Source organism: Lissotriton helveticus, chromosome 7, assembly GCF_964261635.1.
Source record: "Lissotriton helveticus chromosome 7, aLisHel1.1, whole genome shotgun sequence".
Lineage (NCBI taxonomy): Eukaryota > Metazoa > Chordata > Amphibia > Caudata > Salamandridae > Lissotriton > Lissotriton helveticus.
Window position 1 is genome coordinate 1,961,720,009 of NC_136068.1, and position 20,486 is coordinate 1,961,740,494.

General features: G+C 45.9%; 1 protein-coding gene across 2 annotated transcripts in view; it reads left to right on the plus strand.

The window, feature by feature from the left end:
* Positions 1 to 20,486, plus strand: part of LOC144767911 (histamine N-methyltransferase A-like) — a 254,126-nt gene that overhangs the window by 88,696 nt on the left and 144,944 nt on the right. For both annotated transcript variants that reach the window (XM_078651250.1, XM_078651251.1), the window contains exon 3: positions 6,827 to 6,879. In XM_078651250.1, the coding sequence (XP_078507376.1) occupies positions 6,827 to 6,879 (53 nt within the window). The remainder of the gene's footprint in view (positions 1 to 6,826; positions 6,880 to 20,486) is intronic.

The window sequence follows — 20,486 nt, forward strand, 5'->3', positions numbered from 1 at the left end:
GTTGTAAGTGACTCTTACTACTATGTTTAGTCTTACAATGACAATTTATTCTTTTGGACTCAGAATGACTATCGTGATTCCAAAGGTAGCACGATCAAACACAAAATGCTATGGGTTTGAGTGGCAGAACTTAAAGAACGGCTGCTGCTCATGTTTATAATTCATACTCTTGGTCACCAACGCGTGGGGGTACACACTGTCATAAGGGATTTGCATGTCTTTGTGGGAATTTTTTCATGTGGTACCCTTCACTCGGACCAGGGTCCAGCGTTCGCCTCTGAGGCATACAAGGATGCCATGAGTTCTTTTGGGGTGCAGGTCAAATTTTCATCTCCATACAGGCCTGAGGGCAATAGTGTTGTGGAGCGAATGAACCGTGACTTAAAGCAATCCTTGAGAGCAAGGGTTTTAGGTACCAGCAGGAACTCTCTATAGCCTTTAACGTGCACTTAATAATCTCCCTAGAAGGTCTCTGGGTGGGGTGACCCCATACGAAATGCTCTTTGGCTGGGAGAGGTGTGGCGCCGCGGCCAGGGCGACTGACGCTGGAATCTGGAGACCACGGTTCGATCCCCGGCTCCGGCGGCAGGTTAGCCCAGCACCATGTGACTCTGGGCAATAGCTTGCTTAATCTTCCCGACGGCCCCCAGCGCCTAGAGACCCTTACGGGTGATTGTGCGCTCTACAAATGTGGACTTTACTTTGGCATTAAAATGTTTGTCCCGGACATTGAGGGTCTAACCTGGCGGTGTCTGCCGCACCCTTTAACGTAGATGATCATTCTGCTGTATTACAGAACCTACAAAAGACTTGTGACAGTCTTGCAAAGGAAGAACATTTGCCCAAAACATCTGATGCTACTCTTCAGTTCCCGGTAGTTGGCTAGCTACCCCGAGTCGGTGACCTGGTCCGTGAGAAGGTGGAGAACAAGAAGGTGGTCGACCCCTCATATCGTGCACCAGTTCCTGTGCTTGGCGTGCAGGGTACAAGAACAGTCATTTTACCTCCACTTCCAGGTCACAAGTAAAACAGGCACATCTCCATTGACAATGTCAAATTACAGCGAGTGGCCGATTCTTCTTAGTATGACACCAGCGGTCTCTTATCCAGCAATGCTGAGAAATTCTGTTTTGGCTCCAGCGAGTTCCAACAGGCCTGACGTTGCCATCGAGATGCCTACAGTTACTAATCCATTATTGAATCCACCGGCTGGTGATGCCCTTGATGATACGGAGTATACTTACCCCACAGATGTGTTGTTGCCTGGTGTATACACACAGATGCTGTTAGTCAGTCACGCTTTTCATTTCACACTGACTCTACAACATCAAAGTTCCCTTCGAAAATTTCTATTTTTGCTGTTTGATTTAAAAAAAAAAAAAAAATGTGTACCCCCTTGGACTTACATTTGGCTGGTACTTCTTTCAATTTTTTTGTTCATGTCAAATGGATTTATAGTTATGTTTTTTCATCTAGTGAATAGATATTATGTTAAAGAAAGAACTTCAATCAGACTATTTGATGGAAATTTGGCTCCACACTCCTTATCTCACAGAATGAAAAGGGACCAGACTTTTGTTAACATCACTGGTCGGCCTGTATTAGATTGGATTGTATGGGATGCTGTGAAATTTCAAATCCACGGCCCAACAGAGGTTATAAATGTCTCCAATGTACTTTGTGTTTCAATGGGGGATGTTGTATATCAAAACATACGCTCTGAGGACTGTGATGTCCAAGCCGTAGAAGCTCTGTTTTCTGATTTGAAATATTATCCTGCTTTTGATGCGGAAGATTTATATTCATACTTAGCTAATTATGCAGACTTATTTTTGCTACCAACACTATGGCAATCATGTTCTACATAAAGCAAACACTTTTAGAAATGTGGTTAATTACACACAGATGGAACATTGTTCAGTATGTTTTGCAGCTCCCTTTGAAGGCAGCTCGAAAACTCTTTTGAAAAAGTTTACTTATTTTACTGATTTTTATCAATCCAATCCTAACGCTTTTTACTTTAAGATGACCACTAAGACCTCTTCCAAAGTTAGACTCACGTACACCAAATTGCTGTATTCGAAGTTCTTTATCGATCAATTGGCTAAAGGGGGCTATGAGCTGTGGAAAGATATGTTATGTTATGTTATGAAGAATTTCTTAAGCGCACTGTCACCATGAGTTTCCTGGCGCTAGTCGGATTTGGGGGAAAAAAGGAAAAGGAAGGATAATTAGTGAGGGTGAGGGAAGAGTAGTGTTTTTAGGGATTTCCTAAAGGAAAGGAGGGAGCAGGAGGACTTAAGATACAATTCATCTTAAATCTGTTTGGAGTTCTAAAAACTGGCAAGTGCAAGGCACTGAGGCTCTGCATCGTGCATGTCTTATCCTGAACCATATGTTGTTTTTTAATTTGACTACTTCACAAACCACTTGCTTTGGATTGGCTTCGTCTAAAAAGTTAAATGCTCCTTCTGTTCCTAGTTTGGCAGAATACCCTACTTGGAACAATGACACCAATAGATCCATAGATGAATTAAAGTGTCAGTTACTAAATTCCTCCTTTTATATTTCCAGCTTGGATCCCCAAGGTTGGTTATTGTCATAAAAATGTTCAGATTCATGCCAATATCGTTTTATGGGCCTGGCTCCTGGTTATACGCAGGTTAGGGTGGATCCCCGTTTTCAAAGTGACCATTCTGTTATTACCAATTCAGTAGGTAAATGATGTCAGAACTGGCTCAAACATTCGGTTAAACTTCATTTGTCCCAATTGACTGACGATGTTGATTTGAATTACTTTTTTAAAGGTCCTGCAGGAGGAAGGTCAAAAAGATGGATATATGCTATTTACAACGAAGTTTGGAAACTGTCTCAAATTGAAGCTGCTTCTAGATTAAGAGCTATTGATCAAGCTAATTTGGAAAAAGTGCTTGCTGTTGTTGATAATAGCATTAATACCCTTTCTTCCCGAATTTACACATTAGATAATATTGTTTCATCTGTTGTTGATATTGTACATGATGAAGTGTCAGTTTTGTACCATGGTCAAAATGAATTACGTTCCATTATGCAGTTTGCTTGGACTTTGCAAACTTTAAAAGCTGGTAAAGTGCCTTGGGACTACATGAATACCTCTTCTCTATTTTACCATTTAATTTGACTGTGAAACAACAATTTGTGTCTATGAAGGATGCTGCACCTTTACCATTTTCTGTTGCCGAATCCAATTCAGCTGTATGGCTCATTCATGGGTTAATAACATTGCCTCTTCCCTTGTTTAAATTTGATTGTTGTATGAAACCTTATGCCATAGGCAGATGTGAACCTTTGGGAAGCGCTTATCTCCATGAAGTTTGGTCTCTGCCATTCACCTATAGGTGCCTGAGGGAGGGTAAAGAAATGTATTTGAAGGGTGAAGATTGCACTTCAACACCTGATCACTCATTGGTTTGCAGGAATATACAATTGAATAGCTCATGTAACATGAATGCACCAAATTTACCATGCATTTTAAAGGGTAATCCAGTCCGAGCTATCTCCTCGACTTTCACGTTGTTAGCTAATGGTAGCTATTTGCTTTCAAATAATGAAGATTGCAGTGTTATGCTAGCAGTAATTTTGTACATTGTGACCATCTCCCAACGTGTAGTCTGCTGTAAGAATGTGCTTTTCCCACCCATGCATGGGAAGCTCGAATCTGGCCTTTCGTTCTGACCTTGAAAGTAGAGTTTAACAAGATGAGTTGAATAAGGGCTCTATTGTCACAGAAAGAAGTTGCCCTTACTTCATCCCGTGAAACATTTGTCCTTCACGTGGAAAGCACTGAAGTTCATGCGCTTTTAAATACTGATCTCCCACTGCAATTCGGTACTTTAATTCACACTATATTCAATGCCTCGTCAACCACAGGCTTGGCTAATTTTTTTTAAAGTAGTAAGCTCTGGCCTTATGACTTCATTCCAAACTATATTTGGTGTGATACCGGCATTTTTTCATTCTATTTTTTCCAGCCTCTTCGGCGGTTTACTGTTAATTCTCACTCCGGTATACTGTTGTTAATGTGTTTGCTCAAAAATGGCTGCAGTCAGTGTCACAAGACAACCTGTCCGGGCTGCTCCAGCTTCGGAACTGGATGCTTGAATACTATGGAATGCTACCTCTGGCCACCTTGAGTGTCGCCTATGGATTGTCCTACCGGTTTTCCTACTTTACATGCTTGCAACCTGTTTTCCATTGCCTGGATTGCAGTTTGGAATGGGCTCTGAATTTATGTCTCTGCAACACGGTGTCTCCTAGCTCAGATTATGATCTACTGATGAGTCCCTTAGTTGCTCATGAGTTAAACTGTTCTGGTATTGGAATAATGGCCTGCGCAGCGGCACATGGAGTCCTAGGCAATTGGGACATATCGACTGCAGCCCATGACTTTCAGACACGCAGTTATCTCGAAGAACACCCGAGTTGTTCTCTGATGGTGCTAGAGGCTCCAGCCGTCAAGGAACATGTTTTTTCCTTCCCACTATTGAATTGGATGGCTGAAATGTTTTCAGATGAGAACAATGACTTCCTGTTGGAGACAGTTGCAACGTAATGTGCCTATACGTTGTTGGATTGATTTGGCATGTATCTGGCTTCAGCGCGTATTGCGCACAAACATTTTCGTTTACTATTTTTTTCATCCACTTTTCCATGATGGCCTAAATACGGACCCGTTTTAGATTTTGGTTTGAATTTTTAGCTTACTGCTTTGGAATTGTTACTTCTATTTATCCAGTTTGGCACATTTTTGTAACTTGGTTCTGTCTCAATCGAACTTGAATTCTGCATTCCTCCTGTTACAAGAGAAAGTGTGTGCTTGTCTTGTGGTGAATGGATTTAATAATTGGCTTGCAGGCATTACATGGGCACGTTGTTTCCTCCTTAATGCAATTTTTGACATGTTTTAAATTGTGCATAATTTTTAAAATATAAGAATACATTAAAAATGTAAATTTCAGGTCATATCTGGAGACTGAATTCGCTGGCTACAGTACAGCCAAGACACAGACATTGTTTTGACTTTCTTGTTAAAATGCTCAATGGGCATCTGCTATCCAATTTGCTTTCAAACAACTTCCTTAAATTGCTGGGCTTTGGTTGTTCCCTATTTCTGCAGCCTGTTTTCCTCACTTTGTTGTGGTCTAACAGCTCCTCTTGTGACACTCAGGCTCCTTGTTGCCTTGCTTCATTGTAATAGATGTTTACTTTTTTATTAAAATGTCTTGGAAAGCGACCTATGTTCCCTTTACCGCCCCAAGATGAAAATTTAACCAATAAAGTGACAAGGAAGGTGCCGGTGCACTGCAATCTAGCGTGCAGACTCCCAGTACCAACCTGCCCAAATTTGCTGAATTCTGTCCGGATGTGGCGAATGTCTCATGACAAGGTTGTGCTGGTGTTTGACAAGGACATACTAAGGCAATGAACCTAGAAGGGAGATGTACAGGGTGTTATGGAGCTTGACAGGGAAATGGCAAGGGAATTACCAATTGCTTTATTAACCTTCCTGCTTTCTCAAATTTGCTTGAAAATGCTCCATTTGTCCACTCTTTTCGCAAAACGTTCTCGTAGGTTGTTCGGGCTCGCTCGGTACGCTCGCTTGCTGCAGTGCAGTGCATTTCTTTTTTTACCCCGCACCACTTTTAAATCTCACCAGCCACCACTGGTTTCAATTTCCTGGCAGGGACTTCCGGATCTCCCTATATTTTCGGCCCCACATACTTAGTAGGTGCTGCAGGCATACTTCTGCTGTAGTCCTAGCTTCTGTTCATTGGCTGGGCCACTGTAGCACCACGAATGGTGCTGCAGACAACAGGCTGCTACTGAGGGGCAGTGCGGCGGGCCTGGTTTGTATAGTAGCCATGGATTCAGACCTCCTCATCCCCGAGAGGAGTTGCTTTACTGGAACCTCAGAAATGTAAATAAAGCAAAGGGGTGCCTCTTACTGCCCACATTTTACCAGTATTTCTTCACGATATTAGTTCCATACATTCTGCTAGATAGATTTCCACTGACTTTAATGAAGACTGCAGCTAACTACTTGAGTCTTAAGGTCTAAGGCCCGATTCACAGAATTAACTTAAGACAAAATCCTAAACTTACTACCATTTTGGTATTCACAGAAGGCACTTACTCATTTCGGTATTCACAGAAGTTAGGGCTGCCTTCTGTGTAAAGTTGAGAAAAATCCTAATGTTAAGACTTTCGTTATTCACAGAAGGCATTTAGGAGTCCGAAAGTTAGGAGTCCTAACTTTACGACTACTAAATTGAGGAAAATCCTAACTTTAAGACTTTCGGTATTCACAGAAGGCATTTAGGAGTCCTAAAGTTAGGACTCCTAACTTCTGTGAATACCGAAATGAGTAAGTGCCTTCAGTGAATACCAAAATGGTAGTAAGTTTAGGATTTTGTCTTAGGTTAGTTCTGTGAATCGGGCCCAATGAGTTTGATGTCTCTGCCTATAAACATCCTGCAAGTCTTACTCCTTTTTTCTATCACAAGTGTGGGCGACATAGACTAGTACGGTATTTATCGAAGTCTTGATTCTGTGATAGTAATGTGCTATGATTTAACTACTTCGAAATATTAAATATATTACTTGAATTGTACCTGAGTGATAATTCAAATATTAATCAACTAAGTGACACTATTTTAGCAACATTGCCAGAGGGGCATGTGAATACAAAAATACAGTTTTTGCTCGTTTGACTCAGTAAAAGCATGTAATATGTATGAAGATATTTTATTTTGTGCTTAAATGGGAAATAACCACGGGTCTTTTTTAGTGTTGCCCGCGGGAAGTCTTCAATCAATGTTCTAGGTATTGGAAGTGGAGCAGGTATGTAATGTTTTATTCATTTCCAAGTGTCTGCATGCATACGTTTATTGCTCTTTTCTCATTATTGAAATATATTTTCTACAGACATTGCAAAATGTGCTTTAATTGGTCAACAGACCGGTTGCTGCAAATGTGTGCAAACTACTTTTAATGAAGTTCAAACTGTTCTTGGAATACTTCTTTGTAGAGCATATTATGTGGGAGTTCCATATTTTGGCAACGATTGTGGTAACTGGGCAGTGTCTTGAGCAGATCTCATAATTTAAGCCATCAGTAAACTGAGTACTCTATTAGCTCCTTCGTCATGAGGCACGGTGGCCGTGTGCTCATGACAAGCTGAGCTCGTCATAACATGCGCGGCGCTCACATGTGAGGCTAATTCCCCCGCGGGGCTCAGCGTTCCATTAAACGGGCGTGGTCATGACGAGCTGAGCTGAGCTCATCACAAGCATGGTGGCGCTGCGCGTGCCTCCCCTCCCCACAGCGCCACGGGGAAATTAGCCCAGCGGCGAAGGTGTTAGAGCACATACTGTGAACACCAGCCTTGTGTATGCTGGAGCAGCCTGTTGAATAAGCAGAAGATTGTTGGCGACAGCTTAGATAATCTGCAACAGCGTGAGCTCAACATTGCAGCAGAGCTGACTGGCATATGTGCCAGAAGGTACCAGTGGGCGGAATATAAGTCCATCAAGGAGGGTGTTGCTTTTATCAATTTTTGGAATGCCGCACTGCCACCCTGGGCTGGGATATGTATTACCTTGATCCTCTCCCTGACCAACGACCCCGCCGCCGCCAGAGCCAACCTTCACGAAGGGATGAAAGACGTAGCCGAGTGGATGTCGACCAGCCGCCTGAAACTGAACTCAGACAAGACGGAAGTCCTCATCCTGGGCTCCTCGCCCTCCGCCTGGGACGACTCCTGGTGGCCCCCCGCCCTGGGCAGCGCACCCAAACCGACAGATCACGCACGCAACCTGGGATTCATCCTGGACTCCTCCCTCACCATGACCAGACAAGTCAACGCCGTCTCTTCGTCATGCTTCAACATCCTGCGCATGCTACGGAAGATCTTCCGGTGGATCCCCACCGAGACAAGGAAGACGGTCACCCAGGCACTCGTCACCAGCCGACTGGACTACGGCAACGCCCTCTACGCCGGAACCACCGCCAAGCTCCAGAAGAGACTCCAGCGGATCCAGAACGCCTCAGCCAGACTCATCCTCGACATCCCAAGACACAGCCACATCTCCGGACATCTGAGAGACCTGCACTGGCTCCCTGTCAACAAAAGAATCACCTTCCGCCTCCTCACCCACGCACACAAAGCCCTACACGACCAAGGCCCCAGCTACCTCAACAACCGCATCAACTTCCACGTTCCCAAACGACATCTCCGATCAGCCAGCCACGCCCTCGCCGCCGTCCCCCGCATCCGGAGAACGACAGCGGGAGGAAGGTCCTTCTCCCACCTGGCCGCCAAGACCTGGAACTCCCTTCCGACCGACCTGCGCCTGACCCAAGACCACCTCTCCTTCAGGAAGAAGCTCAAAACCTGGCTGTTCGAGCAGTAGCAGCTCTCCCCCCCCCCCTAGCGCCTTGAGACCCTCCGGGTGAGTAGTGCGCTATATAAATGTCTGTGATTGATTGATTGATTGATTACCTTGGGGCACTGCCAGACAGTGGGGGGTCATGCTATTGGGATTTTAGAGCACTGCCCTTCTACTGTGAGCTGCACTCCAGCATGTTATTGCTCTTTGATTAACCCCTTCCCCGCTCATGACGAGCTCAGCTCGTCATGAGTTGTGCCGCTCGCACGCTCATGACGAGCTGAGCTCGTCATGTAACGCAGCTTTTTTTTAAAAGCCGCGTAGCGCGAAAAAAGCCGCCGCACGCCTGCGGTTAAGCTTCTAATGTGGATGTGTGTGCGTTACACCCAGCAAGAGGCAGCACAATCATGTACAGGGTCAAAGTCCAGCATGCAGACAACGATTGATGGGAAACGTAGCTTCCTTCTGAGAGCCGAAGTGTGCTGTTGCTGCATTGTGATGGAGTGTTCTTCAAAGAGATGCGCCTTTTCTTTATTACAGTAGTGCTTTCCATTTCCCTTCATTGGTATGGGGTAGGGTGTAGTGCTCTCACTTGGAAACAGGTGTAGGTGAGGGAATGCCCATTAGGTTGATTGACAGGTACAACTGAGAAAACTTGGACAACACAATATAGTGAAGTGTGCATGTGGGCCAACCAGTCTGCTTGTCGAGCTGTGGTCAGCTCCACAAGCAGAGTTCAGCCATTTATTATCTGTACGGGGAACATCCTTTACAACGAAACTTTTACAACGCACTACCATTACGACGCAACTTTTACAACGCAAGTTATTGCAACGCATTGCGCTGGGGGGCGCTCTAGGATAGGGAATAGTTTAATTACTATCCAACACCTTCCCTACTATCCACGGGGACTGGAGTTGGAATAGTAAATTAAACTATTCACTATCCAGCGCCCCCCAACGCAAGTCGTTGTAACGACTTGCGTTGTAAAACCTGCATCGTAATGGCATGCGTTGTAAAAGCATGCATTGAAACGTCATACATCCATCAGTACTGTATCAAGGAGGCAAGGGAGACCCAGGCAGAGTCCACAGGTTCTGCTGGAGCCTTGAGTTTGCCTGCCCGGCCAGTCCTGGTGCTGCTCTCATGCTGTTTTATGTTATAAATTGCTAGGATAGGTAGTCGTTGCCCCTGCTCTCCATACTCCATTACGACAGGCAGGGAGCGCAAAGTCAGTCGACAGTGATGGACATGCGCAAGGAAGGTGTGGAGGTGAGAGGACACGCAGTCCACCTTGTCCTCTTTCCTCGGACTGGTCAGCTGCTGAAAACAGGCCCTGGCTGACAGCCCCTGTCTACTTTCTATTGCTTGGTGCCTGATATCCTGACAGTAACATAAAGCACAAAATAAAGGTGCTGTGGCGGTGGTACTACATTTGAATGAATCATTTTGTACAATAAATTCTTGGTATAAAAGTATTCATTCAAATGTAGTTGCATTTGCATTTGTGGATAATTCCATCATGAGCACAGCCCACCCGAGGGGCGTGACGGAACGGTTCCATCAATAGCGTCGCAGTGGTTAAGGCCATCCTTGCTTTTTAATATGAAATATACCAAAAGCAACAACATGTTTTTCTTATGTTTGTTATTTCTGCTCAGTTCTTTCATCTTACATGAAACCACCCCTGCCCCTATTCAAACAATTTAAATAAGTTACTTTTATTTGTAGGCCGAATGAATGAATGAATGACTGATTTATAGCACGCACCAGACTGTGAGCACACCTATAGCCCTATAGGGGTCTTCACAGCTTGTTGGAATGTCGCTTTCTCTGTAAGGATTCTTAGATGCCGTGGAAGTTCCACTGCTTCGCCACTAGCGCCACGCAGGAGGCACTCCCACACTGCTTCCTTCTAAAACTAGGGACAGCAATCAGCCATGCATTCCTGCAGCACAGGGCCCTATCCTGGCAATATTCAGTGACCTTTTCATTCAGATATCTGGGCCCAGTATTATTAAGGGCATGATACGCCATTGTAAAGGCTTTGAACGTCACTCTTATTCGGACTGGCAGCCAGCGCCGTGGTTCCCTAAAGTGGGAACGGAAGAAGTTTAGGCAATCAGTACAGTGTAAGTGACCGCTAACCGTTTAAGCGCAGCCACGTAATCTTCCACAGACTCAGTGTCTGTTTGTTTCTTTTGGAAGAAATTATAGCGGTCTATGGCCTTACAGACTATTTGGTTGGTAATGACTGTCTAAATCCTCTAACGCATGTTGAAAGACATCGTCATCATTGGGGAGCCGAGTCTTTGTTAGCATATTCTCATACACCCTTAGACCTTCCGGCCCCAGATTGTGCAAAAGGATATTCTTCCTGCGTTTGCTGGAAAATGCCTCTTCCCCCTCGACCTCCAGAGCGGACATATAATTCAGAAAATATCCTGTCCAGTCGTCACACTTCATGACAGGTTCTCCTGGTTTCGGCAGGAAAGGGACTGGATTTGTGAGGGAAAATGTCTGCGCACACATCCTGACTGGGCGAAGGGGCCGTGATCTGCCAGGCGTAGGCTAGTGACTGCTGGACGGTGTTGAGCTGGTGGATATGCAGAGGCAGCCTGGTGTTCTTGGTCTTTGGCTGTGTGCTCTTGACCCTTGTGCGCAATGGGCTGGGTATGTGTCTGGAACACGCCGCACGTCTACTCCCTCTGTGCTCGTGGAGGTACCTTGGGAATATGTCTGGTTGGACCGCCAGCTGGAATGATCCCTGTAGGCAATCACTCTCAGTCCTGCAGTGAGGAACGTCAGCAGGGACTGCTGGATGCAGCTGGGAGGGACGGCACTAGGGTGGTGTCCCTGTGGGAGGGCTCCAGTAGTGCAGGCCAGCAGGAACTACAGGTACTTACTTGAGACGTGCCCACCATCAGGAGCTCGTAGTGCAGGACTGCAGGGCGTTGGGTTGCTGTGCTCAGCTCTGTGGTCTCAGGCTGTGTCCTCGCGGTCTTGGGATGCTGAACATTGTTCCATGTGTGAGGGCTGGGACCCTCACACGCATGCACAGGAGTGCTGGTGGGGGCGCTGCACTTACCCCACGTCCCTCTGCCATGCTCTCCCTTGATGAGGATGTGCGGCGGGCCGATGTCCTGTATGTGCGGGTATCGTACTGTGATGGCGCGATGCGCGAGCCAGCCTTGTCGCCAATTTGTAGTGCCTGGGTTGACCCCAATAAGGACACCGTACACCGATGGTTGCAAGACACTTGATGATTTATTCCTTTCAGGGGAGCGCCGGGGTCACTCGCGCTTGAAGGACTTTCCAGCAGGAGGTCCAGGAATACCGTTATCATTCATAGGATCCAGAGACACGCTTTCACCACTGTTGCTATCTGGGCTTTAAAAGAGAACTGACAATCATGAATAACACCTGGGTTCCTAGCAACCTCTATGGTGGGGTGGTAGGCTCCATTGCTTGACCAGGCACCTGTCCACCCCAGAATAGGATCAGTTTAGGGTAATAGGATCAGTGCTTAATAAGAACGTGCGGTGCTGTAAGTTGCATTGCACTATATTCCACCCTATCGGCATCGCTGAAGCAAGTTAAATGCTTGCAAAGGGCACATATTTGGTTCTGGTGTGAACATGGGCTTCTACGGGAATTCACAAGGGTGTATTATCAAGCTCATTATCTTATCAATAGTGAATACTATTCGATGACACGCCAGTTGAAGGTCCCACATATGTGTGCTGTGTAAAAGTCACAACACTTCATCTGAACCATCAAAGTTGCTTGACATTTACACAGCACACATATGTGGGACCTTCAACAGGCGTGTCATCAAATAGTATTCACACTACAAATCTTTTTGGTATGCCATTGCTGTTGGTCTCAAGTATGGTGTTATGGCTTCTAGAAATAGGGAACATCTGTCATACATCCTACATTCCTGGGCCTGCTTTGGTTAAACACAGAATGGGTGGGCATGTCCACATCTGGCATTTAAGTTAGTTCACCTTCAGAATGCCTTCATAAAACTATTGTGTTTTAACCAAATTCTTTCTCAAATTTTCAGTAAAATGCATAATGGTGCCCTCTATTTTTAAAAACCTTTAAGTATGGAGAACCCTTCTGCACTCCTGGCCCCCTTATGTCAGTCAGGCTTACCCATATTTTAATTTTACTATATTCCACCATTTCCAAAAGTCAAAGTGCAGCTGCCAGTGTTTACACCCATCTGTTAGTAAAATAAGTACTCCTTGGCTTGTTTCATTTTCATGCAATTGGAGTTCAACTTCCAATCCTCATTCGACTTGCAAACAGCAGTTCTTTTAAAGCACACAAAGGCTTATTAGAAATAAAGGTAATAGTGACCCTGACTGTACAAAGATCATCTATTTTAAGTTGGAATATATGAGTTGAAGATATGACACACTGCGAAGCTGATGGTGAGGAGAACTGAGCCTGATCATGTTGTGTTTGTTATGTGACGTGGAGTGTGTAGTCATCCATGGGGGTATCCAGGCACTGAGAAGGTGTAAGGAGTGGAACCAGAGCCCCAGAACAAGGATGGCTTCGCAGGTCCCACGCGGCTGGATTAGAAAAGCCAGTTCTTAAGCTTCTTCCGGTATTCAAGATGCAGCGAGGGAGAGACCTCATGTTTCTACTCACACTCAAAAGAAGACGCTTTATTTAAAAAAAAATTGTTTAGTTACCAAAAAATGCTGCTGAGTCATTTTGTAGGCAAGTGCATTACTAAAATGATAGAGTGGTCTGTATCAAAAGCTTTTTTTAAATTTCCTTGAGGAGAGCCACCCACGTGACACTTATCACTTGTTGGTAAAATGAGTGAGTGTCTCTGATTTTGATATTTGCGAAATAACAACCTAGACAATTATATGATCTTGTATATACAATGACAACTAGAGAAGGCAACACAAAAACAGCAATAGTTCTGCTCATTTATTAACAAAATTACATTGTAAAATACATGTTTTGTTAAAAAAGACTTATTTCCATATACGATATGGACTAAATCTGATCAATATTGTTAAAACAAAAGAATCACAAAATTAAAAATACACAACAAGTGACACAATAATTTGCACAATAGATTCTAAATTCGACGCGCGTTTCGGCGAACCAGCGCCTTCCTCAGAAATTGCCACGTAATATTCAGCAGACACTTTCAGTAAATTGATGAAAATATAGAAAAAACGAGTTCTTGTCGATATGATGATAAAATATCTAATATCTTAACACGATCGACGTGGTCGTCTGGTAGGTTATAAAAACAACTGGAAGAGCAAATAGCTAACTTCTGATAGCAGGAAACATAGCCCTCTGATGAGTAAATTGGCTTTCAAGATACGAGGCTAATGTTAAAAAGCAGTCGACTGGGCCATCTGGTGTAGTCAAAATGATAACGCATGAGGCTAGTTTATTTAAGGCGCTGATGTGACTTTCTATTTTACAATCTGCCTTCAGGACACGAAGCTATGATAGTGCTTGGTCGGGAAGAATCAGAAGCAGGCGGCGCCCAGACTCACGCACGGGCTGTACTCAGCCTGTCACCTGCAGTGAAGGCTTATTTAATCAAGCATCTGGCTGATTTAGAGCTGGAGGGCGACAAAACATTCTCAGATTTCTGGAGAAAATTGGTAAACACTCCATTCAAGGACTCCCCACCAAGAGAGAAGCTTGTACCAGACTTACCTCTGCCAAAGGCATGGCATAGCAGATGGATTCCAGTGAGAGGATTATTCACAGATAGTGAATCCTCCTGGTGTGTAGCATTTTAGGATTCAAGTGTAATGTACCGATTCATGCCCTTATATAGGTATAATTCACATTACCCTTATATAGGCATAGAAATCATACCCATATTTAGACATAACCCATCCAGTCCAAAGACAGGCATGGCTACTTCCACTCGTTCCAAAAAGCCACAACGAATTCTTGGAAAACTCGGCTTCACCAGTCAGGGACATCCCCTTACTTGAATATTGATAGAAGAACTACCATTCCCTTGGGATTCTTTGATGACGTTATTATGTCTGACTTTAAGGCAAACTAAGCACCTTCAAGGTATAAATATGCCCACACTTGCCATAGCAAACATACGGTGGTTCAGAGCAGCTCTACTATCTACTTGCCCGACGCAGCTCGCTTCAGCAAGTGCCGAAGGATGCCAACCCTCCAACTGATGCAGAGAAGCTGTCCTTTCTCTCACTGAGAATCCAGCTCCAGTGTTTCCAAGCTCCCCTCGCGGGGTATTGGGAAAATCGAGTCCCGAGACAGGCTTTGGCCTTCTGTTCTGTGTGGTTACTCGCTGATTCCTGCTCTCAGGGATCCTCCCACTGCTCTCCTCTCGGCGTACGGACATCCGGATTCCATAACGCTGCAACGCCACAGGAGGCAATCGTCTGCCCGGGAGAACGAGGTGAACGAGTAAAACACAGACGCAAACGCTGAATCGCGGAGCTTTGAAGGAACCGCACCGGGAACTGAAACCGCATGAAGTACGGATGTAATAGCGGGCGCGGAACGGGCGGGTGAGCCGCACACGGTGAACTTGGTGGCCGGCACTCTTAAACCCACAGCGAGCTGTAAATTACGAGGCTGGGGGCAGATGTATTTAGTATTCTTAAGCCGGCCTGCAGCCCGCAGCTGAAGCGGCCCTGGGCAGGCACTCCTAAAAGTCTAATCAAGTGAAGGCATCGAGGATAGCCAATTCTGTGGCAAGTCCAATGGGGTATATCCTTGTGTGGCCGTGTACATAGGCCAAGAGGCAGTACCTAGAGAAAATTGCTGTGCAGTGGTGGAGGTGAGAGCGTGGGCCCACAGAACAGAGGTAAGTGAAATCTTCCCTAACTCAAGAAACGTTAAGAGGAGCTACGTCGAGGGTACTAGGAATAGGGGGTGGCTGTGCACCAGGAGCTCTGGGGAATAGAAAAGTAAGTTAAAGAAGGACAACTCCCGAAAAGTTGTTGTACCCCGGAAGAAAGGAGTAAAGGGGGTCGAAAGGGACGGCTTTGGGGAAAAACAATCCACGCAAGGTCCCAAAAAACCCCAAGAAAACAGGGTATAAAAGCCCTGGGGCAGAGGACCTGACTGAAACATCAAGAAGTGTGGAAAAGACTAACAGGGATGAGGCAATACCCGTCGTCAGTAAAACACCAGCGAGAGGAACCACCCCTCCCCAAGGACAAAGCTCAAAGAAGGTGGGGGAGTCCCCAAAGAAAGCAGGCGTAAAAGGCGGATCGGAAGTCTCAAAATCTATCAAGGACTTCCTAGGTAAACACTTTAAAGTGAAGGAAACGCCAGAAAAGGAGCCAAATGTGGTTGACCCGCTGCTTATCATCGAGGACCAGGCAGCTAAAAGGGTGGAATCCCTAGATCAGACTGATTTTGACATTGCTGAAATACAGCTGGAACCCCGCTTGTCATCTTCCCCACGGTTATTTCAGTCATTAATAATCCAGGAAAAAGAGGTAGATGTGGAGGGAGAAGGAAGGGAGAGTCAGAGCACTATCTCGGGTGAGGGTGGTTCGGCCCAGAGGGATTACAGCCCGCATGTTGATATAATAGGAGAAAACCTCTATGCTGCTCGTACTGACTCTCCAGGCATTACCGTACATAGTTTGGAGGGGACAGGATCATCTAGTCTATCTATGCTCGAGGTGATGCTAATGCTCCAGAAAACCTTACAGGGCATTCTAGAGGTTTCAGTGTTAAATAATGAAATTCTAAAAATGCATAGTAATCATTTTAAGAATATAGAAGGGGAACTAACTCAGATTAAAGCCTTAATGCCCACTCCAGTAAGAGCAGTGGAAAGTCAGGAGGATTTGGAAGAGGATGGGGAGGATGATGGGGTAGGACAGGAGGAAGTGGTAAAGGAGGATGAAGTGGGAAGGGAGGAGGAAGTGCAAAGGGTGAGTAGACCCAAAGAAGAGGAACCAACAGTATATATCTCCCGTTGCCCGATGATTATAAAGAGACATGGGGAAAGGAGGTGTATAAAACAAAATACCCTGAAACGGCAAAAGGGTAAAAAGGCTCCATGTACTTACCACTCGGTAGAGGTTCAAGAGGCTGGGAAGGGGCCATCCCCAGACCCAAGGATACGAGAGAAGTTAGTGCGATTAGAAACAAAAAAGTTATCCTTTGCAGACACCAGAGAAAGAGCCCATAGCTCTGAGGGCTTTAAAAAGGATATAGGGAAAAGTAAGGTAAAGAATACCAAGGCCCCTTGGAGGAAACACCCCAGAGGAATGGAGAATGGAGAATTGGAAAGTGGGATTGGGACGCCTATATGTGTAGGGCATAGTAACCAATCACCTGACTTTAGCTGCAGGGCTATCGATAGAGAAGATGTCATTAAGAAAGGAAAGATCCCAATCCTCACAGCAATTTAGGATGCTGGACACCTGGTTATTTGTAGAACCCATAGGGCAGGAAAAGGGGGGGAGGGGGAAAGAGCAAAGAAATAAAGCCCCTAAATCGGTCCCAGCTGCTCGCATCGTTTCCAAAATGCCCTAGTTTAAAAAACGAAGTAACAAAGGTCCTGCTTCACTCAGCACTAATAAAAGTTGCCATGGAAAAAGCAGAGGCAGAGATGATAAAGGAAGGGATTAGAATATTGAAAAGAGAGGTGGGGATGATGGTGAATCAAGGGAAACCATTCCTCAGGAACCATGCGGGGCTAGGAGAACGGCAAATAAAAATGATTACATCTGGTTGGGGTACTAAGGATGTGTAGGAAGGTGGATATCTGACTATGGTTACCCCTAAACTTTTTGCCTGGTGTTTAGCTGGTTTTTGACTTTAGTTGGCCTGGGATCCTGCTATTCAGGGCCCCAGGCTAATTGCCCTCTCCTTAAAATGGACTCAATGTACCTTAGGTACATACACAATTGGAATTGGCTCACCTTATTGGCCCCTGTAACAGTGTACCCAGGTACCCAGGGCATAGGTGCTTCCAAGGCCTACCAGGGGCTGCAGCATGTATTGTGCCACCCCTGGCCTGGCCTCCATATTTTGACACAACTGGCTGATCACTCAGCTGGGGTAAGTCGGTGTAACCACCCCTTACTTAGGTGTAGTATGCCTATACCTAACCTAAAATGGACACATATGTCCCTATCAGCCACTCCTATAGAAGGCCTCATCAATCCTGGAGGCAGAGTGCTTGGAAATATGTGAGATGGTGCTCTGGCATGAGCTGAGCCTGTCTGCAGCTTTCGGAACCATGTCCTTTAGCTGTTTCATGATACTGCCATACCATATACTCTTAAGTGCATTATGAACCTCGCGGTTAAATGCTATCTTTGGTTTGACTTTATCAAAACATGTCGAGTAAGGTGTCATACGAATTGGAATACTACCCCCTCGCCAGTTCTGGTGACGGGGGTAGCATTCCACCCTTCTAGAGGGACACGACATGTACCTAGCCTGAACCCCAGTTAAAGTTAAACAGAGCCTTAGCATCACAAAATGGATGCTGCCACCACAGACACAAGTCTGACCTCCTGCTGCTGGGAGTCCTTCCAGCGAGGGCAGCTTGGACAAAGGGTTTCCTGCCTTGGGAGGTGCTAGCACCACCCCAGACAGGATTTTGTGTATTGGGTAGGACAGGGCTGAATAGAATCAGACATGCCTGGGGCACACAAGGTGTCCCTGTGCATAGGCCAGTTCAAACCGGTGCTGGGGCTTTCCTGCCCCAGTCCTGGCGCGAAACTGGACAAAGGAAAGGGGGTGTAACCACTCCCCTTCCTGGTTCCACCCAGAGGAGGGACCTAGTAGGTGATCCGGCCCCCCAGATTCGAATAAGAGTGGGAGCTGTGTCCTGAGACTTCAGATCATCCTGAATCAACTTGAAATACAGAAGAAGACTGGACTTCGACATTCTGCTGCACAGAAGACGGAAGAGAATCTCCCTTGTGGCCAAGGAGTGACCACCCTGTGAACACAGGCACCAACCAGCAACTCGATGTCTGCTTTGCCGCCGCCTCCCGCCGGAGCCCGAGCCCAGAGCCTGACAAGACCCAGACTCCCAGACTTCTCACAGCCCGATCCACAGTCCCTGCAAAGAAGGGATCCGTGGAGGCATCGAGAGACGTTGGACCGGACCTCTTGGAAGACCCCCGAAACGCTGACTGCGCAGCATCAGAGGCACCCTCGACGCTGTGCTTTGGGGTTTGAGAAGCCCCAATCTCGAGCAACCCTTGCACCGAAGATCAGCCCCCCAGCATCTCCACGATCTGTGTGGGGCCCTTTTGCACTGTGCCACTCGACGTGCCATCCCGTCCACTTGCCACGTGGCTAGCGGCCATCTTGGCGACAAAACCTTCAACTTACACTGCGAGTCTGGTTGCTCTAGACTTGCCCTCACTCCTGTAAAAAGGAGCACCTGCTCTGACCTTGCTGGTCCGAGTAACAAGCCTTTTTCGATTCCTGCGTGGCTTGCATTAGCCAAAGCTTGTTTGCTCCAATCAAGTTGCCGACACCGCCAACAGCGAGAAGCCTGCGTGGGACAGCTTGTGACCGACTCCTGGACGTCTTCGACCCCTCGTGTCCACGTGGCTGCAGAAAGAAGCTACACCTCGACGCCTGTTTGCACCCGACATCGCCTGGTTCCAATCTGGTTCCACGGTAGTCACTGGCTAGTGACTTTGAACATTGTCCCCTCTGCTTTCAGGTCTTCACCTCTTCAGATCCACCCTTGGATCCACCGGAACTCTCCACATCGAGCCGCCTGCAGCATCTGCAGCTCCAAGCACCATCGACCTGCGTGACGAAACCCGACACTACTTCGACCCTGTGCACCCGCTTCCTGTGGGTGAGGTAACTCAGCTCCGCCGGTGTTCCCACACTGGTACACACCTCTAGTGTCTGTGTCTAAAGTTTCATCCTTCTAGGTTACTCGGAAGGTTCCTTTTTAACTAACTTTGTAACTTTTACGCACCATTGACATTGCATTGGTAAAGCGTGCACTTTCCGCACTGCACCTGAGTCCCGCGGGCCTTTCCCGACTTCTTCACTGCTAGTCCCGAACAGCTCCAGCGATTCCCCAGGCCCTAGGCCTCTTCACTTTCCCCATAGTGGTTCTTATACCACTATTTTAGTATATGGTTTAGGTGGCTCCTAGGGCTCATCCATAATTGTGCAACTTTTGTGTATTTAAACTGTGTTTTGTTTTAATGCATTTGCTTCTGTGCTCATAAAGAGTATCAGGGTTACTTGTAGTAATAAATCTATATATATTTTCAATATATATCTGTGTGGTGTCCTTTCATTTGGTATTCAAGGGATTGTGTATGGTAAAACAGCTTGCTTCACATGCCTTTACAGAGTTTAGCCTAAGACTGCTTAGTCCATGCTACCCCTAGGATAGCTTGTCTATAAGGTTGACTTTACAACCTGCACCATAAGGGTTGCTTGGCATGGTACAAGGTGATCACTAGAACTAGTGAGCATCATATACCAGGCCAACTTCTCACAGGATGCCCTTGAAATTACGATAATCCCAAATAATTTAGACTGGGACGATGTTGATCTTCTGATGGGAAATAGATACAGAGAACTGGCATATATGGGCCATGAGGAAGAGGGGAATCTGAGCAGCAATGACTAGGAAACTGGGTCGTCGAACAACCTATCTATTCTGTCCTGGAACGTAAACGGATATAAAAGAATAGTGTTAGAAGAAGGTTTTAAAAATATCCTTGGGAAGTCTGACATTGCATGTTTCCAGGAGACTTGGCTGTGCGACGAAACCCCAGTTACCGAAGGCTTCGCACATCATGTAAGGCCTGCAAAAAAGAATCAAGTAGGTAGGCCATCAGGCGGCCTGATGACCCTTGTGTCAACAAGGATAGCAAAAGATATACAATCACTCCAACTTAAATGTAATTGGGCATTAGGCAGCAGAGTATTGATATCAAACAGTAATGCAGGTGGGGGAGGGCTATGCATAATCAATGTGTACATACAGAAAGGGAAATTAAAGGAGTATAACATGGAGCTGGACTGCTTAAAGAAGGATTTGGAAGGATTATATGA